Source organism: Orbicella franksi, chromosome 2 (genome assembly GCF_964199315.1).
Source record: "Orbicella franksi chromosome 2, jaOrbFran1.1, whole genome shotgun sequence".
In the NCBI taxonomy this organism is placed as follows: Eukaryota; Metazoa; Cnidaria; class Anthozoa; order Scleractinia; family Merulinidae; genus Orbicella; species Orbicella franksi.
In genome coordinates this window covers 15,337,608-15,363,253 of record NC_138146.1, presented here as the reverse complement: position 1 = coordinate 15,363,253, position 25,646 = coordinate 15,337,608, and the positions used below count along the sequence as shown (strand labels likewise).

At 39.4% G+C, this 25,646-nt stretch overlaps 1 protein-coding gene across 3 annotated transcripts; it reads left to right on the top strand.

The window, feature by feature from the left end:
* The first annotated feature begins 38 nt into the window (after positions 1–38).
* LOC145478203 (fibroblast growth factor 1-like) lies at positions 39–25,303 on the top strand. Of its 3 annotated transcripts, none has more exons than XM_081456146.1 (4): positions 39–1,419; positions 21,934–22,183; positions 22,648–22,766; positions 23,554–25,303. In XM_081456146.1, exons 1-4 carry the CDS (start codon positions 1,375–1,377, stop codon positions 23,755–23,757), a joined length of 618 nt encoding a protein of 205 aa, XP_081312272.1. In that variant the 5' UTR covers positions 39–1,374; the 3' UTR covers positions 23,758–25,303. The 3 variants fall into 3 exon arrangements, with proteins under 3 accessions (XP_081312272.1, XP_081312273.1, XP_081312275.1); XM_081456147.1 differs by lacking the exon at positions 39–1,419 and adding an exon at positions 2,424–6,825; XM_081456149.1 differs by lacking the exon at positions 39–1,419 and adding an exon at positions 15,840–17,763.
* Positions 25,304–25,646: the final 343 nt, after the last annotated feature.

Genomic DNA, 25,646 nt, shown 5'->3' with positions numbered 1-25,646 from the left:
TAAACTTCCTGTGAACTTTTGGTTCAGTTTGGACTGCACTTAACTTTTACCTTCAGTCATGAGAGCAGAACGTGACTGAGTTGGACCTAGAATACTTATGAGACTTTCATAATCCATTTAAATGTTCTACAGGAATACACTCAAAATCGCATCAGCATCATTTCAGGTAGTAAAAGACTCACTACTTTAACTAGATCTGAAAACATACAATCAGTTTGATTTAAGCGCCGTAAGATCTCTAAGTGCCTGTTTCCCTTGAAAACCGTATAATCTCCTTGTACTACACTAGAGGTAAAGTCAGTGCGCGCTCTTCTTAAAAAAGACAGCTGGCTGTTCCAAAAGCGAATTAGCAACTCACGGCGGGAAATTAAGGGTTGACCAAATAACTGCCTCAGTACGACCACATGACACCGCAACTGATAAAACTGACAGGTAGATTTTATCTACGGAAAATCTAGTAGTACACCGTCTTTTTATCAACTCAAGATGTTGTATAATCCCATTTAGTTCCATTATGCAGTCACCTTAAACTTCATCTCCAGTTAAACAAAACTTCTGTTGTACGTGTTTAATACTGTGTTAATGTTTTCTTGCGGTTTCTTTTAATATCTTTATTACACAAAGAAGACATCAGCAAGACATTATTTTCTTATGACCAAAGAGCGCTGTTTCACGCCAAATTAGCAATGAAGGTTCATGAATCTAACGTACGATTCGCTGTTCCCAGCTCCATCGCGTGGGGTGCTTAGAGTGAATCTTTCCGCCATACAAACATTCTTTTTTATTGACTCCAATATAACAAAGTAAGCCGACATGCAAAGTAGTGCGTCTGACACAGATTCACACAAAGGGATAGCAGAGCACAAACTATATATTACAGATTACTCTTGTTTAGCGGGTGAAGGGTTTAGCGCAGCGTGAAAACCTTACATGAAGTTTCCGTTTCTGGGTGATTATTGCAAGGGCAAGCCTGCTGTACAGAACAAATCGTGCACGTGATGAGTTGTACCGCCTCTATGGGCTGGACACGCTTGGCTGAGAATTGAAGAGGCGAAAAATTAGCTTTAAAATAAATTGTGAACAGTTTAATCTGGGATAATGAGTTTGTAATGGGTACAAAGGAGTAGAAAAAGCGGTTCACCTTTGTGCGAGTAAAAATAACATACATCACGAGTTGTCTGCAGCGATCTCGTCAAGTGTCTGTTTTTTAGTCTGAATATCCATGTAGGAGGTACTCGGGCTGTTGCCGAATTAGAGCTCCTTGAAAACAGTCAGAGCCGTGTTTGTCATCTAAAGTGTGTCTCTGACTGATGATATCGGCCCGGTAGTTCGTTGGCTTGGGAGCACTCATTTTTTTCAGACTATGTAATTGGAATGCAGTCCACCACTGAGAACATGTTGCCAAAGCTTTCGTTCAAGGTAAGCTGGAATAGTTTGTGAGTTATTGAGAAACTTCTGTTGTGAGGAAAACGCAAGACCGGACGTGAACGTGCGATACCATAGAGGCCTGTATATCTGGGTGGTTGTAATTGTTCTATCAAGGTACGACGTGCGAGAAAGAGTTTTTTGAAAGCTTCCTCTCAACTGAAAGAGTGAAAAAAAGGTAGTCCAACCGTTTTATGTGTGATTTGCCAAGTCAGCGCGTGCCAAAACCATGAAGACACTCGTGAACAAGCATATTTTTGAGCGAGCCATTTCTTCGCGAACTCCGCGCAAACGTACAAGGTGGCCAATCAAACCGAGGCAAAAAGAAACCCTTCATACTTGTAGTTCAGCATTAGCAGATCAACGAAAACATCTTAATTTTATTACCATCTTTCGAATAAGAAGTCACGAGATCTGCGGTTTGTTTATAATCCGTTAGCCATTAGCTTCTTGTCGTTATAATTTTGTATCGGCTGCCTTTCTCTTTGGCGAAGTCATGCGAGAAATGACTGTAGCAATTAAGACCAATTAAAAACACAATGCTGGCAAACACTTTCATAGTAATTCGTAGACACTTAGTAACGATCTCGCCGCCCCTTCACATGCAACAAAATTGAGAGCACTCCATTAAGGACCACGAAAAATATGAGAGGAATACTGTAGATAATAACCTAGAGTGTGGGAATTCAAGCCGCCATCTTGAAGTACAAGCTAAGAGAGTGCTATCGAATTCTGGTCGGCCGTTTTTTAAAGTGCAAAAGTTATGTATCAGAAAGGCAGAATTCTTGTTAGATTTGAATTCTGCAACATCCTATAAAGCAAATTCTTCTTTAATTTGAAATATGCAATATCCTTTGAAGCAACACTCTCAAAAGAAGGGAAACTTATGCTTGCATTGCAGTACACTAGAAACTGGCGAAATATATACAAAAGGAAAGCTATTCGAATACCTGTTAATGCCGGAGTGACTTTAGTCGGAGATACAACATAAATGTTTAATCTTTTCATCGTCAAACGTCGGCGAAATGCGATTCCGTGTTGCTTTAGAATTGAAAAGGTATTACATGGAACCATAAGAGTTACTTCAAACATTGTCGAAGTTTTGAGAATCCATCCACGTAAGTCGTATTGTGCAAAAATGCGCAGAAATTCACTGATGTTGTCTAACAAATTCTCACCATAATTTAAGTACCTCTAATATTTCGGGCGTTTTATTTTGATTCCATAAATGACTATCTAGCTCAAAACAGTTTTAGCCTGGTGCCGTTTTACATCACAAAACGCAGTTAAAAATATTGTGTCTTGAGAAAAGTCATGCATGGCCGGACGGGTTGGAGCCTACGCCTTCTGAAGTACTCGGCTGACTTTTAAAACGACGTTATGGTTTTCCATTTGGCCTCACTCGTGCTGTACTTAGAGATTCGTTTATGTAAGAGTTTGCCTTTCTTAGCCACGCATCATTCTTAACCCGGTATGTGACGCCAAGTCATTGAACCCCATAAATTCTGTGGCAACTCTCTCCGGGGTACGTGTCATTTTGTTACGTCGCTTCTTCACATAGCATTGACTAGTCGTTATGGCTAGGACGTCTTCAGACGCTTCTGTTAAAGTAATTGCCCTTTCTTGTATCATTCCATTACTTGAAGACTGATAATTAGAGTCATTTTGTACTCGACAAATGTCGCGCGGGATGTGTTCACTGTAAATTCCATTGGGCTCCGCGGAAACGCAATGTCAGCGATATGCAATGGACTCACGTGGTCGGATTAAGCTTCCACTTTTAAACGTGTCTCAAGCTGAGCTAGCCTACGATGTCACGCAGCTATAAGATTGACAACTAGGAAACTACATTTTTCCTTCAGTCTTAGAGCACGTTTGTCAAATTTTTGACAATTGAGAAATTTCAGTATTCAGGATTTTTCACCCATGGAAGCTGTACTTGACATTTACGCCTAACCAAAGTGCTATAACACGGTGAGCAATAACTCATCTTTGCCCATTTGTGTCAGAAGGCGGTATGCGTAATTTACCACACTCGTTGCATAAACCGCATTTGAAATAGTTTAGGGCTCTGTTGATTCTTTCTGAAGTACTTGCTTGTGTTTTATTGTCGGATTAGAGCCTTTTAACAGTAGTTCACAAAGCCTAATCCCACACATAAACATTAGTCGGGGGGGTCCTGATCTATGATCTTGTTAGCGTTAAAAGCCGACCACATCTTTCGGTGCCCGAGGCCTTTCGCTACTACAAGATCAAAAAAGCAGACGTTATGGATGTTAACATCCCTGACTACTTTTTCAGCGAGCTGTACTTGCTAGTTGAAAACTGTTTCTTGTAATTTATTAACGAGCTTCAATTCTGCACTGGAGTCATTTATAGGGCCCAGTAGAGACAGCAAGAGCTGTGAATGAGCGGAACTTAACAATGATAAGTAAATAGTATGCTAGTGAAATAAGACATCTGTGAAACGACAGTGGACCCATTTGTGAGGCCATTTTTCCAACTGGGAAATTCAATTCTGTTTAAACTGAGAAGCATAGGTCCTTTAGACGATATTTTACTGTTCTTGATAGTTTCACCTCTGAAAAGGCGGACTTCTGAAGGGAGAAAAGCGAACCCAGCATTAAAACAGCTATTATTTCTACGCTTATACAAAGGAACAAAACCTCAATATTAGAGGCGTGATTTTTTGGACTATCTAAAGTGGTCCACATTCCGGCGACCCGGCAATCCAGAACTGTGTGGTCAATCTGGCTGAGAAACTGTGCACCGTTTTTTTTTCTTTTTCAAGAATACAACTCGCGTATTCTGTTGAAAGCATTGTTTGCACAATTAGCTCGACACGTCACTGAAACCTCGAAACATCTTTTCACAGTCTGAGGCTCGCATTTCTTAAGATGCACAGCAATTTCTTGCGGGTTTTGTCATGCTTTATTGTAAGACGGGTGTAAATTGTAAAGCAAGCCGATTTCCGGATAGCTTATCCACTATTAGCAGAAAATTGCCGGTTATCGTGATATTCGATGACAAAATGCGCAAGTTCGGAACTTTGGAACTGTGCTGTTTGGTGAATAGAGAGGCGAAACACACTTTGATCTGAGAGTTCAGTTTCATCCAATTAAGAGTCATATGTTCAATGTCAAATTTACCCAGGGAAAATTAGAGATAGTGAACTTTTAATCGCTTTAAAGCTAAGCTTTTAAACGAGCTCAGTCACGGTTTGCGCAAATTGAAAAGTTTAGCCCCAATTTTTCAAATTCGTCGTTTGTAATCCGTGTTAATCTTCTCCATCCTTAGCCATTCTTGCTCCTTTATGGTTTATTATTATCTCTTTGTTGTTTTTATATCTCATTAAACTGTTATTTTCAGGTTTCCTACCATTTAAAGGTAATTTTGTATGTGGCCAAAATAACTCAAAATACCGTGACTGAGCTCCTTTAAGTGAGTTCATACTTGACTTTGAACAGCACAACTTGACCATTTCAGAGGTAACTCTTTGCATCCACGTGGAGACTATCTGACGTGTGTACCTTGTATTCAGACTGCGTTACAACAGTGACTGCGTTTTCCAGTTTTCATTCGCTATTTTGGGGTTGTATGTGGCTTGATTATGGTTAGTTAAATCATTAATACAGTTGAAACATTCACAAACGGTTCACCCGTTTGTGTGAGTTCGTCAGTGAAATTTTGCATGACCGCTCATAGTAACCTCTTCATACTTGTCAGCTTCGCCTTATCCCCAACTATAGACTCCCGTTGTTGTCAGCTTAAGATATATACCCCCACGAAGCAGCTTTCTGAGAAGCCCGCCGAAACATTCCATTCTGATGACGCAACACCGTAAAGAACCAAGTAGAGTCTCGACTCTTCCAGAATGCAATGGTTCCGAGTTTTTCATAAGAACAAACCACTAGATACTATACGAATTTGCCTGAATTGGCAATCGTTGCTTCTTGTCTCTCAGTCCAGTAGCTTATTACACTGGAACAAGTATTCGAGTTTCTTATTTCCAAGCTTTTACATGTTTATTACAAATTTTCATAACGATTGCACGATTCATTCCGCTGACAAAGCTATTGCGATGGGCGGGACAAAATGGCTTCTAAACTGTTCCAAAGACGAATGTTCGTTGTGTCACTTGAAATTTTCAGACCTGGTAATTATCTAGAAGTAATACGTAATACTTGACTCTGAAGATGACTTCCGCTCAGGTTGTCGAAACGTCAGTCACCAACAACAGTTCTTTTCAGAACTACATTCACCCGGACGATCACACTTTACGAACTACTGATACTCCCGGGTTCAAACCATTTACTATAAAACAGGCCCTTTCGCGCGCTAGGCCCTTTCGCCTGTTGTGCTGTAGCCTGCAGTGTAGCCTATAGCGGATAAATATTAAATCACTCATAACGTTGATAACAAACTCGCCAACCATCTGTATCAACGAGACCTCTTGGTAGTTGCCAGACGTCATTAATCGATGAAATAGGGAGGCGCGGTGGCCTCATGGTTGGTACGCTCTTCTCCAGATCGAGCGGTCCGGGTTCGAACCCTGGCCGGGGACATTGTGTTGTATTCTTGGGCAAGACACTTTACTCTCACAGTGCCTCTTTCCACCCAGGTGTATAAATGGGTACCGGCGAACTTAATGCTGGGGGTAACCCTGCGATGGACTAGCATCCCATCCAGGGGGGAGTAGAGATACTCCTAGTCGCTTCATGCTACAGAAACCGGGATAAGCTCCGGCCTGATGGACCACTTGGCTCGCATGCAGACTTTACCTACCTTAATACCTAATGTGATAACAGGTTTTTGGGCCGCTTAAGTTGTTATCCTTGTTACAACAGTCCAGAGGGAAACACGCTTGCAGCGACGGAGTTTGTCAGACTCCTAGAGGACTCGGGATCTGTTACAGCAAAACAATCCAAAGGGAAGATAGAGAATACACAGTTACTTGGGTCCAACAGAAGAGTTTAATCCAGTAACGTACTCAGAACGTAAAACATAACCAATGCGGGAAAGTGGTATCCGGCATCCCAACACCGGGAGCGTAACCGAAGAACAATTTACAAAACACCTGTATTTATGCTAGACTCTAAACAAGTGCTCTAATATTTCGTTTAGCAAACCTAAACCCCTATTGGCTGCCAATGAGCTCATTGTTGTTCTAGGCTATTCCATCATAGGCAGTCAGTTATTCTGCTCGTAAATATTAACTACTTACAACTTCAGGTAGTTCTTACTACAAGGTGTTACACGATGATACAGATAGACAGGTGGTTACCATGGTCATTGGACTTTTACTTGACTGCTAACTGTTGGCTTTTTTATGGTCATGAATATCGGCAAATTCTCCCCTCACACTAAACTGTATGGTAGTGAAGGTGAATGCTGTTTATGGTAGGATGTATTTTGTGTTTGTACAGTTTTACAGCCGCCATTTCGGTACTCTGAGCTAAGAAGGAGACTAACATAGCCACTGCATGTTAACTAATCTACAAATCTGAGCTGGTGTCCTGGATAAGAACCATAGACAATCTTTGGTTAACACTTAAAGAACTTTATCGCAGTTAATGAGACAAATAAAGATTTAAGATATAGTAGTTTTCAACTGAGTGTCGAAAGTAATCAGGCAATTATTGTGGGTCTAGTTTTGGTTTTATTACGGCTTGAGATTTGCTGAGTTGTCTAATTGATAAGTAATTAGTTTGTTTTTTGTTCTACGAGACTCAATTAAGAACGCTCTAGCAGTATTACGATACAAGGGAGAGATCGCTACTCGAGTGCTATGGGATTTTTAGCTTAATGCCTTATCACACATTATATATGATACACCAATCTTTAATGGGGTTCAGTCACAGTATTTCGAGTTATTTTGGCCACGTACAAAATTACCTTTAAATGGTAGGAAACCTGAAAATAACAAACGAACAATTATTCTTGTCACAAGGTCTGAAAAATTTTGTAAACAAAGCTTTCGACTGTGTCGTACAGTCTTCATCAGGGATTAAAGTGAGCTCACGTTGTCACGTGAATGCAAATTGTTTAATCACGTGACAACAGATGGTAAAAAAATGGCGGGAAGATCATAGCCCCCGTCTCTGTTCAGTGTCGGGCGTTGACGTCTGATATGGATGGCCTCCTTGATTTTCCTTTTGATATCTACCGACTCTTTATTAAGAATCTTGACTCCTTCCCAGTCGATCTCGTGGTTGGCCTGAGACTGGTGTTCCCGGATTGCAGATGTTGTTTGTTTCTGATGTTCACCCAGTCGCTTCTCCAGAGTTCTCGCTGTCTCGCCAATGTAATGCTCTCCGCAATCGTTGCATGTGATGTCGTATACCACGCCCGTCTTTTCAGTTGGTGTCCTGTCTATGGGTTGGACTAAGATGGACATCAGCGTGTTGTAAGGCTTGTGGTATGTGCGGATGTCTTGTGCCCTAAAGACTCTACTAAGATGTTCTGAGAGTCCAGACACATAAGGCAGGCCTACGGAGGTTGGTTTAGGTGTCTCCGAGGTTCTGTTCTCCTGACTTGTAGGGCTGGGTCGAGAAGGGACTTTAAACATCCAGCGTTTGTAACCATTTGCGAGTAGAACATTCTAGACAGGGCTAGAAATTGCGACTCACTGGTCGCCAATGCGACCAAAAATTGAGCATTGGCGGCTAAATTTTCAGAACTGGTCGCCACTGAGCTGGCGACTCGCGATTTGTACGATAAGTAAAGATGACCACAACACAACTTTTGTTTTTAAATCTTTAGATAGGGAAATTATTCGGATCTGGTAGCTAGTAGACAATTCACCTTTCCGTCCCCACTAAAATAATGTCTGAATATTACAAGAAAATCGTAAAAATTACTTGTAATTGTAAAAATTACTTCGACACGTCGAAACTGCGTTTACCAAGCGCCATATTGTTTCAGCGGCCTCTTCCAAAACTGGGATCGCGGGCACACTACAACACCGTGCGCTTTTCAGTTGACGCGAGAACAATGGCGGCAGATGTGATCAGTTGTGTAGGAGCCTAGACCAAGCACAGTGTTGTTTATCAGCGGCGAAAGGCGACGAAAATAAAGAACTGCGTTTTCAAGAAATACGAAAGGACCCGTGTTTGTGTCATTATGAAAACCACGGACGTAAAAGTTTTTGTGCTTCGCTCCATTTAAAATAACTTAGAGAAAAACCATCACCTGCGAACCAGAGACATCATCTGAGAACAACGGTAGCTTTGTAACAGTTTATAAGTCTTACTCGTGCTGTTTTCAAAAGTTTCAGCTCTTCATTTGTGACTTTCTTGCATCAAAGTAACGTACAAAATCATGTTAGTGTTCTCATGTGAGTTATATATAAAATAAGTTGGCGACCAAAATTTACGATCTGGCGACCAAATTTTTCCCGTTAGTCGCCAGCTGGCTCCCGAACGAAAAAGTTAATTTCGAGCCCTGCTAGAATAATTATTCGTTTATTTATACACCAAGGTCAAGAATGAGCGTACATAGTCTAAAAATAACAGTTTAATAACATAGAAAAACACCAAAGAGATAATGATAAATCATAAAGGAACAAGGATGGCTAAGGATGGAGAAGATTGACACGGATTACAAACGACGAATTTGAAAAATTGAGGCTAAACTTTTCAATATGCACAAACCGTGACTGAGCTCCTTTAAAGCCGATTATCTTTATCTTATTTTATGGTGTAATTTCGATTTATTTAACCGATGAAATACTTCCTGTATAAATACAGACTATATTAATTATTTGTGTCTAAAACACTTACGCTGTCTGATACAATTAGCTAGGTGTACATCTGAAATCGTTCTGGCCGGAAGAGTGTATCTATTTCTGAAACACGATAGTTCATGAACCAACAGGACGCCTGTCGTCTGTGAACTGAACTGAACTGTGCTTTGTATATGCAAGGAAGTCACCTTGGCTCCAACAGTTTTGTCAGAGGGTCAATGCACCCTTTGTGATATAAGAACTGGCATATTTTATAAGAATATTGAGGCTGAAATTTGCGAAATTTCATAAACCTGAGGCCGAGATTTTGAAAAGAATATAATTGTGGGTTGAAAATTTGTAAATACAATACAATTATATGTGTTTAATTAAACTTGATAAAAATTATTTCTCTAAACGGCATAACTAGCCAAAAAGTACCAAAAACAGCACTAGCCGCATGTTTGATGCTAATAACATCTCTGCAAGAAGTTACGTGCGTCATATCAAGCTTTTAAGCTTTTATCAACCTGCAGCCTGGCTCCAAAATTACCTCAGCGTGCAATCAAAGTCACAATAGGACAGATAATCTGACGTTGTCCACTTTGTATTCTTATAATCTAAGAATATTCAAAAGAGTGTTTTTTGACTAAACACGGCAGAAAAATAAGAATATTCAGCCTGGTCCGGAAAAACAATATTCTCATCAAAAAAGAGTGTACCGACCGGATCTTCATGGTTGTCATGGTGACAAGTAGTAACAGTTAATCCAATATCAGACAATGAAATGTATATCATGCTATACACGGCTGTATACAACGAGCGCCTGATGTGCGTGGAGTAACAATCGAGTAGCTTCGTCCACGCTACGCAGGAGGAATTGAAAACGCAGCTTTATTTCTACGGTTAGGCCTACCGTCCACACTAACCCATCACGAAAACGGAGCTTTTCCAAAACGCTCTTCAAACCGGAGGAATTTGAAAACGCCGGCTTTGCATTTTAGTGTGGGCGAAAAACATTTTGAAAACGGAACTTTTCGAAAGCGATGACATCACAATAATCATGTGATTTCCCGAGTTTTCTTCAAACACAAATCCAAAATTACCGGTGATTGTTGCGTTTTCAAATTCCTCCGGCGTAGTGTGGACGGAAAACATTCGATGCGTTTTCAGAGTCGGAAACCTCCGTTTTCAGATTCCTCCGGCGTACTGTGGAAGGGGGCCTCAGTAGGTATTCGACAAATGTTAACGTGTGTTTCCAAAGGAATTCTTACCACGAGATAGTCTTTAATAGCTCTTAGGTATCTTGATTGTCCCACGCGGAGTTTCCAGTGGGAGGCAATCAAGACGGAAGCGGTTCGATATAACGGAAAGGGAAGGTCATAAAACCCCTCGTAAAACCCGTGGGATGCCGACGGTTTCTACGTAGGAATAAAAGGCAAAGTATTCCAATTGGTAAAGCTAAATACTTTTTAAAACTGTTTTTAAAACCACAAATTAGCCTTAATCAAATTTTCGTTGATATTCAGCAAAACGTGATCTGTTTCCTTCCCTGTGGGGTTGGTTAGGGAAAACGAGATGGGAGGGAATTTTTGTTACCTTCTCACAGGGCTCTTGAGATTTTGTCACATACAGGAGGTATTTATTATAAGTTCTTTTTTATTTATATTAACCCACGAAAGTTGCGCAGGAAAAAAAATCTTTTGAATAGGATAGTTTTTAAGCGTGCAGTTTAAGATAGAAATCTTTGTCTCGTTTCTTGTCTGTTCTGGGTCTTATACAATAGTCTCTATGGTATATTAGCTTGCGCAGACTCAACCGTTTCTCAGATTCAGTTTCTTCGGCTTTCACATTACCAGACATGATGTCACGCTGCTTTTTGGCTCATATAGGTTGCGCTTAAAATAGAATTAAAGCTCAAGAAAAATTTTAAGAAGAGCACCACGCACAGACAGAGAATTTGACGTCTTTTCGCTCGTGCATTTTTATTTTCGCCTCGACTTTGACAAACAGTCAATACAACTAGAAATCTAACCAAAAGGAAATATCTAGGCTTTTGTTGATTGTGCTAGCATAATTTTTGGCATAATTTAGCAAACCGAGTATAATTTTTAGCTTTTAGCTAAATTTAGTACTGCTAGCATAATCTGGCTTTTCTGACCTTCACGAAATGACGTAATTTCGTTTTGAATATACTTCTTTTACTTGTTCTGTTTCTAAAACTTCTGTTACTGCTGTCTCCGGGCCGTCTGGTTTTGGTGTGATGTTTCTTGGTCTTACGGGCTCGGTAGTGAGCTGACTGAGCTCGAAGATCTCAGACGGCGTCCTCGTCGTCGATCTCAGCACTTTCCAAGTTCCAGTTGAAATAGTTCAGCAGCTTACAATGTCGTACAGAGAGCTTTAATCTCTTGGGAGCGTTTATTGAAACCGTCTTTAAGAGCGAATTAACTTAATTCATAGCTCCACCGTAGTCCCTAGTACAAGGGGTGGAGGGGGGAGGGGGGGTTGATGGAACCCCTCACCTGGATTTTCGTTTCGTTAAGGCACAAAAAAGATAATAAATTTACATAGATTAGATAGCCCTGAGCTTGCTCTACATGGTGATACCATTTTTGTTAATTTTGACGTCAAATGACTTCATTTGACCCGCCATCTTGGATTTCACTCTTCAGTCTTAGAAAAGCCTAGAAATAACGGAAATTAATACAAAATCAAGCCAGGATGCTTAGAAATGTAGAAAACGGCTGTTCCAAACGTCGTTATTCCTTGTTTTGTCTCTGTTTTGTCTTTATTCAGCATGATTTTGACGCGAGGAGCATAATTTAGAGAAACGAGCATGATTCGGGCATAAGTTCGAAAAAAAATGAGCAGTGCTAAGAGCCAGATTATGCTAGCAATGCTAAATTTAGATAAAAACTAAAAATTATGCTCGGTTTGCTACATTTCTTGCCAAATGTAAGCTGCTGAACTATCTGAACTGGAACTTGGGAAGTGCTCAGATCGAGGACGAGGACGCCGTCTGAGACCTTCAATCTCAGTCAGCTCACTACCGAACCGGTAAGACCAAGAAACATCGCACCGAAACCAGGCGGCCCGGAGACAGCCGTAACAGAAGTTTTAGAAACAGAACAAGTAAAAAGAAGTATATTCAAAACGAAATTACCTCATTTGGTGAAGGTCAGAAAAGCCAGATTATGCTAGCAGTGCTAAATTTAGATAAAAGCTAAAAATTATGCTCGGTTTGCTAAATTATGTCAAAAATTATGCTAGCACAATCGATAAAAGCCTATACGGTGATCAACAAGAAAAGTTAAACGTGTTTTGTGTGCTTAGTAACATTACATAGCGGTAAACACACGGGAAAAGTGATTGATTTGTCGGTCTATCGAAACCATTAGCTCATTACTGTGTTGACAACGTTGGCTGGAAGTTTCTTCCTGGAAGAATCATGCAGACTGAGGGGTATTACCGAATTGCGGTAAGCGACGTTTTGTTGTAGAAACTGCCGTCGTGTTTTCTAAAACTTTTGAAGGCACTCGTTACGTTGCTCCGGCGAGATAACTTTAAAAGGAGTAAAGCCTTCCTGGTTTAAAACCGTGCGGTGATAGAATTCCATTGTTTAATATCGCTAATCTCTATACAAAAACACTTGAGTTGCTTTGTCGAAGTTGTTATAAATTGCAATTGTAAACAAATAGCTTAGTGTCGGTTTTAAGCCGACTTTCGCAGTCGATCCCACGGTAAAAATAATAAAACAGTTTTTGGAAATCAATACTGACAGCCGAATTTTGTAGTTTTCTTTGTGTTATCTTCTTCGTAGACTGCTAAAAGTTCTTCTTCTGTTATGCCGGGTTGGATTTGCTAACCACTCTCGAGAGGTGCGTGAAAAACACTTAATTTGGCATCCTCAATGCATTTCTTGGCTTTATATTGAGTGATAATTAATCTAAAACGAGTTTCTTTAATAGTTCTTTCATTCGGCTATCTCTCGTTGCGAATTTATGCAGAACAGAATTTTTTACTAGACCCTCGCACGTAATGATTTGCACACTGTTTATGGGGATTTCCTCATTTGTTTGTTCAGCTCATTCGGTTTGGTGAAATGCTTTTTGGTGAATATTGTGTTTTTGTGTGGATACCTGTGGTATCCCACGCTATTGTCATTGGCTTGTGTCCGTTAATGCAAATAAGTTGCAAATATTGCATTGTATTCTGGATCCCTGAATCCCACACATGTACCTTTTGGGTACCTTTTTTTTTTTTGTATGGCTTGTGTTTGTAGTCGATATGACGCGCGCTCTGATTGGCCAATTGTAGGGCATTATTCTCCCGTAATGCTCACGGGCCGATTACGAATAAACAACTTATTAACCTTGCACGTTGGGTCTTTACAGGAAAACCTCAAACCTGGGCCTTGCCGTATCTAGGTCTAGTGACCGAGCGATAGCGAGGTCAATACGGCAAGGGTTCGGTTTGAGATTTCCCTGTAAAGACCTCACTCTCGGTTAATAAATAGTTATTATAGAATATTGTTTTTTCGCACGAAGCTGAATATTCTTATTTTTCTGTCAATTTTAGGCTGAAAATATTCTTGTAAATATTCTTAGATTATAGCGTATATGACATATCTGTTTTCGAATGTATTTGGTGTCTGGATTTTGGAGTCAGTCTGCAGGCATTTAAGGCTGATATGCCATAACTTCTTGCAGAAATGTTATTAGCATCGAACAAATGGCTAGTGTTGTTTTTGTTGCTTTTTAGCCAGTTCTGCCGTTTAAAGAAAGGAAGAATTTTATGCGATCTAGTTAAAAACATATAATTGTATTGTATTCACAAAGTTTTAGACACCAAATTATATTCTTTTCAAAATCTCAGCCTCGGGTTTATTCTTAAAACATTCTTAAAGTTTCGCAAATTTTAGCCGCGATATTCTTATAAAATACGTTCTTATGAAAAAGAAAGAGTGTATCTTTAATGGCTATTGGTAAACTTTACGTGTTTTCCGGTCCTGGCTTTATCTTGAATGATAATCAGTCTTAAACGGACTTTCTTTAACATTTCTTTCATTTTTGACCGTCTTTCGTTGAGAATTTTATGTCTAAAATCGAACAGGAGTTGCTGATTGACACTCGCACGAAGTGATTTGCATCCTTTTTCCTTTTTTTTGGAGTATTTCTCCTTTAGTTTGGTCAGCTCATTCGGTTTGGTGAAATACTTACTACTGAATTTCTTTTAAGGTTATTGAGTCGAAACTTCAGTATTATTAGCATTTTATGAGAGCTCCGCTTTTAGGCCTGCGTGCTAAGCCTATATTAATGATAAGGCCTTCGAAAGTTACGAGGGTAGAAAAAGCGAGCAAAAATATTTCCTGATTTTAATTGTCAAGAAAAACACCAGTTGCGTCAGTGACGCAATTCAATAGTAGCAGAACTTGCTTGCGTTTAATTCTCTTACGTTAAGAAACTTCCGATGTACGTTCTTGCGTAGCAGGCAATGCGGATCAGAGCAGAACTTGCCGAAACGTGCCAAATGTTTTGATATCAAATTTAGAAATGAAGAGGAAGAGAAACTGGGGTGATTACAGTGATACCCAGTCAGAACCTGCATATGTGTTTGTTTAATTCAATATTGAGCAAATTACCTGTTATAAGTGCAATCTAACGTTTGTTATGTGTCCTGTATAACAATCAAGCTGCTTCAGTGAACTTTTTAAAAATTACGTTGTGTCAGCCCGAAGGTCATTTACAATACTGCCCGGCTGGAATACAAAATTTGAATGTACTTTTGTCCCACTCGAAGAATTAGCCGCAAACAGACTGAAGACGCAAGTAAATTAAACTCTTCTTCCAAACATTCTTAGTTAAAATAAGTAACCCTCTCACTTTAGAACAAGAACTTTTTTTGCGAAAAGTGAACAGTTGAGAGCGCGACAGGAAAGGGAGATCATGCACTAACGGTTACATTTATGCGTCACGTATAGTCTCATCACACCATTCACCTAAAACCTCTTCGCGAACCCTTATTGACATTAGAACGTTAGCCAGTTTATTTTTAAGCCCGAGCGAAGAATTTTTAAAAGTTAAAACACTCATCTTGTTTCCCGGTATGGGGCATGGATTTAAAGCCGATTAAACACCCGATAGGTACCGTCCGCGGAAATATCACGACATTACCTAAATCTTGCACTAAATGTTCGATACGTGATTTTATATTATTGTTTAATTCGTATTTGTAACTTCCCTTCCTTAATCCAAAATAAAAGAAAAACGGGCTTTTCAGTTTCCTTCGTTAGAATCGCGTCATTCAAATTGATTTCCTACAAAAAAATTGAATAAAAGTACTTTGAAGTCGATAATTAAGTTATCACTCGTCAGATACTGATATAACACGCCAATACTGTGAACTGGTTCATTTATGGGTCAAGTAGATTCGCCAGGGATTTATAAAGTGTTACATCTTGTGTGATTTTGTCCGTTCTTGTCGAATGTTCGGGAAAAAATTTACCCAGGTACGCTAAGCACCGGAAGTGCTTTAGAGACAAGCCACCTAAAAAATTCACTTAACTATTTAATTGCTTAAAAAAATATATTTGTGGGCACAGAGTTTATGCTTTCTTTCCTAGACGTCACACAAACTCGGAAACAATATCGTAAAAGGGCTGGCTTAAAGAAGGGCTCTTCAACCACAATTTTTTCAGGAAACCCATTACAAAGTTGTTATGTTACAACGTTTTGTTACCAAAGGAAACACAGCAAGCGTTTTTCCTTCTTCAAAGCTACAAGCTTGCTACCAAACCCAGAAGAATAAACTGCGGTGGATAATATTCCCGTTCTTTTTTTCTGCGGTTCACCAGAGCACCGCCTGCGATTCCGTCAGCTTATTTATAACTCCGTCTACGTAGTTCGTCCGGATGTGTATCTAAATGTCCTCCACATTGTTGGACTTTTTATTTCAATTATGAGAAGAAACATAACGTCCGTTTTTCGCTAAGTGGCACTTGTAGAGAACATTCTTTACCTACACGTCTTAGCATGATGCAAACGTAAAATTATGAGGAACTTTTCATAACATGGAGATTGCGATTGGAAGTTATATTTTTGAACGACCCTCTGACCCGAAGAAATCGTCTCCCTACAACTCCTGTTATGCAAGTTATCAGTCGCCACAGTGAAGAAACGATTGAACCAAAGTATAGTACTAAACAACTTGAACCCAGAAAAATTTGCTCTTCTTCAACAATCGTTGAGTCTGTGTTGACTCTTCCTTTTTAACAATAGGTGAACTTGAAGTTTAACTAGACACTCATCGAGACAATTGCTGAAACGTTAAGTGTGTGAAGGGTTTAAGCAGATTGTTTTGGCAACTTATTCACAGTATCGACAAGGAAAAAACGTAGAAGAGGATTTTTTTTTTGACGAAGAATGGTCATCCGAAAAAATACTGAAAATACTCGCAGTTTTTGAAACACAGGCACCGGCTCCCCCTGATAGTTTTGCCAAATACAGTGGAAAAAAATGGAATTGCACTGCACGTATTTCACTGATTCCTCTTCAAGTAAGAGTAACCGAGCCGGCTTACAAACGCGACCACCCATGATTTTGTCCTTACTTGCCGTAGTCGCCCACGACTTTAGCGAGCTATTTCAAGGACGCTAGAAAAACCCACACAAAACAAGCAATAGCTGAGGTACTTTTACGGTCGATCGATTTAAAAGATCCGTTTTCCTTTGTTTTCGCGGGAGGGAATGATTGTGGTTACACATCACTGCCTTTTACATGACACATCAGTCCTCTTTTAGAAGATAGGCATATTCAAGGAGGCAACTGAAGTTCTCACACAGGGCCCGACATCTGCCAAGTTATGTAACAGTATATAATATTTTATGTAATCGGTTTTTGTTTTGTAATCCGTTGGTATTTTCATCCTCCTTATTTAATTTCTTAGCGGCTTCTTTCGTATGTCGCCACTTGTTTCTACCAGCTACCAGTTCTTCCAGCTTTTCTTGCAGAATTTAAACCACCAGAGGGGTCGGTTAAAGTTATCGTGACTGAACGGGTTGTAAGCGGAAAGTTGCGTTTGAAAACGTTAAAGAATCAATGAAGCGAGCTTCAAAACATTCGAATATGAATTGTTCAATATGCAATTTTGACGACTTTTGAGTTATTTTTTCCGGTCGTTACGAACTTTTTTTTTTTATCTAGTGTATCTTACGAACGAACTCTCAAGAGCCTAGACCAGAAAAATGCCAGCAATGATATTTGCTATTCAAAAATCGCATTGCGGCCACCCTTCCGAGAGAGACCTTTGGAATAAGAGGAAACGAAGTTCCATCGTCAGGAATTAAAAAAACTACACGACCCATGAGGCTGAGGTATTCCGGTTTCATTTAGGGTCTTGCGAAGGAGTCTTTAATACAATCCGGTTTCGTGCTAATAACCAGGAAGTTCGTATTCTGCACCATGTATAAAAGAAAGTCTTTTCTAGTGAGCGTTTCCAAACAACGCAGTCAGACCAGCGAACAGATAGCGAACATCATTTACGAAAACAGCCCTAAAAATCGTTGCTCTTCCCAGCACCGCATGATGGAATTCAGTCTACGTTTTGCATCATTACTGGTATGTTATCTACATTTAGATCTTAATCGTCGTTAATTTTAACGGGGAAACCAAAATAAGGAAAAAACATCAATAAGGTTCTCTATGAAGGAAAATTTGTTTTTTCAATTTGACACTAACAATTACAAACTGAAATTTAAATTATCACTGCTATTTCCCTACGACAATGTTCTTCACTCAGTGTTACTGCTTAAAGTTAAGAGAATTTGAAAGAATATTGAAACAATATCTTTAAGTTGACAAAAGTGTGTATTCCTCTCTATTCTGGCCGTCTCAGTTAATGAAATTTCTCCAAAACCACTTACTGACTCTCTCAGACCAAGCATAAATGAGTTAATCTTGACTAGCATACATCGAGTAACTTAATTTACAAGTTTATGATAATATTTAGTTCTCTTCTCTTGGCGTGAGGTTACGTTATTATGGACTACTTAATTATGCGTAATGGTCTGCTAGTATAGGAAACAGTTTTGTTCTATCGTTAACCTCCCCTTTCCGCTCCGACTTTGGGGTATACAAAGAAACGGATAATCCATACGGTTAATAAGAAAGGTTTTGGATAAGCTTTTGACGAGGTTATTAATAGCGATAACAAGAGGGCTCGAGCGGAGAAGAAACAAAATCTTTTTACGTCTAGCTATTTCACATACGCTAGACTCCTCAACGGGAAGTATTTAGAACATTCTCAGCGTGTTCTGATAACGGCACGCATATTATTTTCTCCGCTGATTACCTATAAAGACTGTATAAACCTTTATTACACAATAACCTAATTGTATTTCGTTGCATTATGAATCTGGAATCACGCTTTCATTTGCAAATATTTGTTTCTCCGGAAATGAATCTAATCTATAACCCACACAGATGGGGTAATTTTCGTCACTTATTTCAATCTATATGCCTTTTGGAACATGTCTCATGCCAAAATATCGTTGAAGAGCTCGTGTATTTCCTCGAGGAATGCAATAAATTAAGATTAAATAATAATAGACGTCAGCCGTCAATTGGGGTCATTTGTCTTTCGTCACTTTAAAAGCTTATATTGCTTCAAGTACAAGTGATTTGCTTGTAAATAAACAATAGGCCACATACCAGACGTGTCGGATATTACGATGTTGGTAAGTAACATTGATTTTCACAGCAGTCTACCATGCTTTCACTGAACCGATATTGCTATGTTAAGACGCCCTTCGATAGTTAGTTTGAAGCATTTGGTTTTTCGGCTGTCTATACATTCAAGTTCAAAGAAGTATTTTGAAATTACCTTACTTTCATTACTCGTGCTTCCAGTGGCTTAATTATATCAGTAAGAATTAATGAACGAGCGTGGAGCGTGCGTAGTGAACGACGTGGATACGCGGTCAGCGGATGAATTAACTTGATTCCAGATCCCTCGTTACGTAATAATAATCTTTATTTTAACGTGGTACAAAATAAAGTTACAATGAACGGAGTTAAAAAGGGAATCAGCGGATAAAAAAAAAACCCTCAAATGTCTTGTAGACCCTTGTAAAAGCGCGAAGATGGAAAGTGGAAATGATTGAATCAAAACAGAAAACAAAATAGTTTCGGAATGACAAACTAGATACCCAATATCAGGAGCCCATCACTAGGAGTGCACAACTCCCATACTTAGCCTATATCACGGAATTTTTAAAGACCTGTCTAGTTTTAGGCTTCTTTTCCCGCGAAATAGGTCAGTTCCGGTCTACATGAGCGCGCATCGGTAAGGAAAATAAGGCTGTTTTTCTTTTTAATCTTCCGGTGAATCAATCAATCAATAAACTTTATTTAACGGCGTCTAAATCTCCTAGTCAGCTCGGAGGCCGACTAATCGGGGACTATCCCAATAAAATTACTAATAATTAAGTTAAGTTAAGTTAAGTTAAGTTAAGTTAAGTTAAGGTTATTCCCCAGTATTGCACTGCGCATCCCTACTGCGCATAATTTCACGCGTGATTAGCGCGCGCGCATTAAAAAAATGGCGGCTTTTTCTTTACATCTGGATCTCGCCATAGAGGTAAATCGTCATTTTCTCGCAAACGAGTATGGTGACCTATCATTTTTTTTTTCTGTTGTTTTGAATTGAGTGATAAATTTCTCTGTGTAAAATAAATATAGACCAATTCTCAGTGTAGAGCAAAAAGCAATCGTCGGAAACGTGAATTTAGCAAGCAATCGTGACTACAATCGTGGTGTTATTATAAGGATTTATGGGGTATAAACAAGGTGCTGTTGCTCCTAAACGAACATGGGGACCCCTCATTTTTATTTCAAAATTTAAGTTCATATAATATAAACAATCAATAGGTAAAGTTTCACAAAAATCTCAGTGCAGGTTCTATTTCAGTGGAATGACCTTAAGTCAAGTTAAGTAAAAGTTACAAATCACTTCTTACGGTATATATACATATCTAAAATTCCATTTATATTTTAAAAATGAGGACTAAAATATAATAATTTCTACCTATACAACTATATACAAACTTAACATATGTCTAAAATTCTAATAGCATTTTAAACACACTTCGCACAATTTCCTGTACAGATGTAATTTGAAACTAGGGTCGCGATGTCTTTTCTGCGGATGTTCGAGACAAGTGATGTTAGAGTTGGCATATATCTGTCGTTCTGTTTAAGTTTTGATCACAAATATGGTCCGAGATATCGTAAGGAATGTTTGCCACAGTGGAGAGAATAGAATCTGGAGATATGGAAATCTGAGTTCCTGAGGTTGTACTGACCCAGATGGAGTGCCACTGAATGAATCTAATATGTTCGAAGGCAGCAGCCTGTGCTTGACTTTGTACATAAAAATGGCGATATCATGCAATAGCATGTTGTATAAAGAGAACAAGTTGGCGCGTTTCACTAAGTCTTCGTATGCGAGATTCCAGTCACAGAAAACCACCCTAAGTCCCCTTTCATTTGCTCGTTCTAGTTTCTTTTAGTCCGTTGCTTTACAAAAGTGCCAGACAAGGTTACAATAGGTCAGATGTGGTAATATCGCTGTTTTATAAATTTGGAGTTTTGCCTCAGTTGGGATGAGTTTTCTAAGTCTCATTAGAACGCCTATTAATTTGCTTAATTTTGTACAAATTATGGAAATATGTCTAGAGAAGTATAGCTCTTTGTCGATAGTGACGCCCAGTACGTTCTTCAGTAGTGTTGATAGAGTGGCCACCCGGGAGTGGCCATTAATGTCGACCGCTGTTAGGGATGGCTCGTGTTCCTTGCCGATTACCATGGCTTGGTATTTGCTTGTGTTTCCCACCAAGTGATTTTCCTGTTACCATGATGACATTTGATCCCCTTCGTGTCCATTAGGTCCTTGACATTAAGCTACATTACTCGATACATTGGTTAAAAATTGCTGTCAGTAGGACTGCAAGTTCTTGTGCTGCTATTTTCAGAGCGCGTGACGGTATCATGGCAAAACCAATGGCTTTGTTGGTATTTAAAGTCTTAAGACTAAAAAAAAAGTTTCCTCTTTCGCGATTTTCCTGAAAATAAAAGAGTTAGAGTTCCATCTACTGCGTATGGCGAGGACACTTGGGTGTCTATCGCATTCTTCTGGTGTGAGGTTGATTGCAAGGCAGTTATCAAAACTGCTCTCACTTACACTGGCAAAATAGTCGGCAAATTGCTCGCTTACTGATCGTTGATCTTGCAATAGAATTCCGTGGATGTTGAGTGTGATCTCCGTTTTATCTTTGGCCTTTTTGTTGTTAAGAAAAGGCATAAAAGTCCTTCGCTTCAGCCGTAACAGAATTGTCTCCCGATAACCATTCTGTTTCTCTCAAGTCTTGTTGAAAATCTGCAATGTTTAACGACTTTGTGCTTCTAAATTTAATTATTTTCGCGGCATGTCGCTTTACTTTTTCAGTTAGGAAGCCATAAACCATATGATGATCTGGTGAAATGATGACGTCAGTTAAAAATTAAGTCGGTGCTTGTGATTCGCCACTCATGGAGGCTCCTGCAGGGTTCTAAATTCGCGGTAAATTCAAACTTAAAATAGATCGGTCTGTGTAAAAGCCATGACAGCAATATGGGGTAGTTGCACGCTCCTAGTGATTGGCTCCTGCCAATACCAAATTGAACAACAACACATACAGACTTAACTATATCAAGCCAGGCACTGATGAAAATGTATCTTTAATTCAACAGATCGTTTTTATATACTTCGTGTTTTCTTGCACGTCTTCCAGCCTAGTACAGGGGTTACCTGTCAAAGCGAACTCCAGATCTTCAAGAGATCAACCTCCAAGACGTGTTCAAACTTCGAATGATTTAGACGAGGTCTTTCCAGATCCTACCATAACTCAAACAGGACAGCTTTTTTCTAGGACTGGCTACTTCCTGGTGATTTTACCAAATGGAACCATTCAAACGACGCTGAACAATTCGTCCATATACAGTAAGTAAGAAGATTGACTGAAGCGCAAGTTGTACACCCAGGGAGGACCCCCATGTAAAAGGAACGGGGGTGTTTGTCCTACCTTTTAGGGGTTAAAAACGCGGTTCCGGAATCTCTTAGGGTCTTCAGCCTCAAAAGGTCCACAGCAGGAGCTTTTGCTGTACCTTTTGGGGTATTGAGCCGAAAAATATGACAGGAGATAATGTGCTGTTTTAGAATTGGTACCTCTCAGGGGAGAAAAAAATTTCAAGCCACGCCCACAAAGCAGGACCTTGGTACCTCTTAGGGGTTCTTTTCAAAATTTTCGACGAACACCCCTGTCTTTTTTATAAGGGAGTCCCCCTCGGCTTTTCTATCGTCTTAACAGTTGATAAAAGCCCTTTCGTGCTTTCCCACCTTCACAATCGCGCAATCTAGACTGTCTAGTCGAAGGTTTTACTCACGAACTGTGTTTCATCCTTTAGCTAAACTTGAAAGGCAAACCTACAACAAAACACTGAAGAGGTTCAAAGGAATCCAGAGCAAACTTTTCTTAGCATGCGAAATAAGAGAAAAAAGAAGAGGAAAATTTGTGGGAGTCACGGTAAGTATTTCTGGGGTTTTGTCAGTTCTATTTAAGGTGCTATTTCACGGAAATTTAGATAATTCTTCTTTTAGATGAGCTCTATAAACTTCAAATTGGCAGGACAAAAGCAAAGGCACATAACAGAAGAATAATTTTTGAGTATCATACATGACGCTTTCATATAAACTGCTGTAAACTTGAAAATATTGGGACAACGTTTTCAAGTTTACACGAATGCAATCCGTTTTAATCTTCTCCAATTTTATGCATGATCCACGTCCCCTTTTGGCTTTACCGTGCTTCGTTTGAGTTCATCTAAAGTTTTCAGCCGTTACTGTGATATTTCAGTTACTACTTTGACTAGTTGGTAAGTGTTGAAGTCGCTCAAAATTGCAAACCTTATATTAAGGACAATGGCTCCCTAAGGAAGAAACAGAAGGGTACGAAAAAACCTTTGATCAGGGTTTTTTGACTGAGATGTAGGGTGCGAGGGTATGATCGCAGGTAGGGGGGGGGGGGGGGGAGGAGAAGGAGGGCACGCAGGAGACGATGGGAATATCCCCTTTCTAGCGTTTCTCGAGCGCTTTCCTTCCCCTCCTCCCAGGCCTTCACGGGGTGTAAAGTAGCGAGATGCGCAGATGCTTTATGCTTGTTTACGTATTTGAACCCATTTTTAAAACTATTTGCGTTTTTACGTTAGTTACTTAACAATCGCAAGCGCGGTGAGATTCTTAAACGCTCCACTGAAAAATTTTCTACTATATTTATTACTGTTGATAACGTTTTTCTTTCTTTTCACCAACAGCAGCAGAACCTTGATACCAATTCTCTGTTCATAGAGCACATGGAAGAGAACGGTTATTTGACCTACAAGCCGCTGGATTTCCCGGTACATCCAAACAACACAGGCTATCTCGCCATCAAAGACAATGGCAAGTTTAGAAGAATAGAACGCTCAAAACCAGGAATGCAAGCCTCACAATTCACTTTTCTACCGTCACTTACATGAATGGACAGCAAACACGTGACATTAACTTATACGTAAGACATCAGGATGGAAGAATATGCATTCGTGAGCAACATGTTGAACATGGATAAAACAGAGTATTTGTTCAAGGTAGAAGAGAAAGGAAGAAGATAGAACAGTTCCATAGCTTCCCAGCCATAGTAGTTGTAGCTTATACAAAGAAGGTTTCCGTCGCGATTTTAAGGTGTAAGCGATTTCATTTATCTTCAGCGTCACATTGCCGTCCCACACATGCCAACGGATCTTTAGAAAGTGATTTCCTGAGGCCTTGGGGCGGAGAGTTACATAGTTCTTAATTTAATTGAGATTAACTACGGACAATTATTACTTAAAATGATATGTCAATATTCTGCGAGTTAAGGTTTTATCGATACAGTACGGGCTAGTACGTTCATAAAGCGAACGGCAAGAGGCATACTGTGATGTGGGCTGGCATCCCCATTGCGCAGGCGCCATGACTCCATAGCAACCCGCAATTAACGTTTGGCTTGTCTAACAAGAAACCACATATGGAACAGTTTTCAACTGAGTGTTGTAAAATCAAAACCACCAAAGTAATCACTCTAGCCAATCAAAAGGACACAGACAGTACAGGACACAGATTGGTGAACCAATCAAAACTCGAAGTAATTACATGCAGCTGACTGAAAGCGCGGGAAAACGAGTGCGAGCGAGTCACGATTGGTTTTGGTTTTACTTCTGATTGAATCAAAAAGTGGCGCGAGTTTTTTTTTAGCCAATCATGTAGAGTAGTTGATGCAAAACCAATACTTTTCGACACTCGAATGAAAACCGCTCTGTCTTGTGATAAGAGAAAATGAAAAGTTCCAGAAAAGCCGGTGTCCAAACAGACATTGTCACGTGAGAAACTTCTCTTCCGTTGCTTTCTCTTTTTCTTTCATGGTGCGTTGTGTTTATGTGAACGAATTAAATTTTAACTGGCTATGAAATCAAAAAGCAGTTTATGTCTGCGTCAAAATTTGAACACAAGTTAAGATTTATGTCTTATGCACGTTAAACGAAGGCGTCATGTACAGACATGGGGCCTGAAGACACTTTCGCTCGCAAGAAACAAAATTTTAAACATTGTTCTGATTTGTAAAAAAAAGATCCACAATAAGAAATGATTGTGCGCATTCAAGATTATCTATGATTCGCATTGATTTTATAAGTAATTTGGCACAAAGTGCATCTATTTATTTATTTTATATGTAGCTGTTGGTTATTTAAGTGATGTAAAGACAAAAACGATAAATGGTTGTTTTCTTATATAGTAATGGCATGCTGAATTTTAGAAATTAAGAAGACAACATCACATGAGTGAGGCCCTTCCCTCTACCAGGATCTATTGTCTTTCTCATCTCTCATTCTCTGAACAACTTTTAAGAGGATAAGCAGTTTTAATCCTCCCATCTGAAAATATCTTAAATATAGAACTCAATTGACAAATTATAACGCAAGTGCGAAAATCGACTGAAGAGAATATAAAGAGCTATCCGTATCTGGCGAAAAAAGATAAAAAAAAAAACGGTATCCATTTTAAGCACATCTAATCATTTCCTTTGGAAGGTTTTTTCCATGAAAAAAAGTCAACGTTGAGAAAATCAGAGAAAAAAATGCTACTTAGGTTTTTAAATTACACTTCACTGAGGAGATCATTTGCAAATCTTGACCAATCTTCTTTAAGTAATGGATTGTAATTCCGCGTATATGATCGGTTCTCTCACTAACTTTCTATTCGCTGTTAGTATAAATCTGTTTGCATTCTAACACGAATGCCGTTCTATGATTGGCTATGCTACTCACTATCTATTCTGTGATAGATAGTGAGTAGCGTAGCAGTGTGCCCTTGTTAAGAAAATGACGGCCGC

Bases quoted from the DNA above. Each gene is read 5' to 3' on its own strand.
- LOC145478203 (XM_081456149.1), top strand. From the start codon at position 17,608: ATGTATAAAAGAAAGTCTTTTCTAGTGAGCGTTTCCAAACAACGCAGT. The intron at 22,184-22,647 runs GTAAGTAAGAAG...TTCATCCTTTAG, and splicing joins GAACAATTCGTCCATATACA to CTAAACTTGAAAGGCAAACC. The intron at 22,767-23,553 runs GTAAGTATTTCT...TTTCACCAACAG, and splicing joins GAAAATTTGTGGGAGTCACG to CAGCAGAACCTTGATACCAA.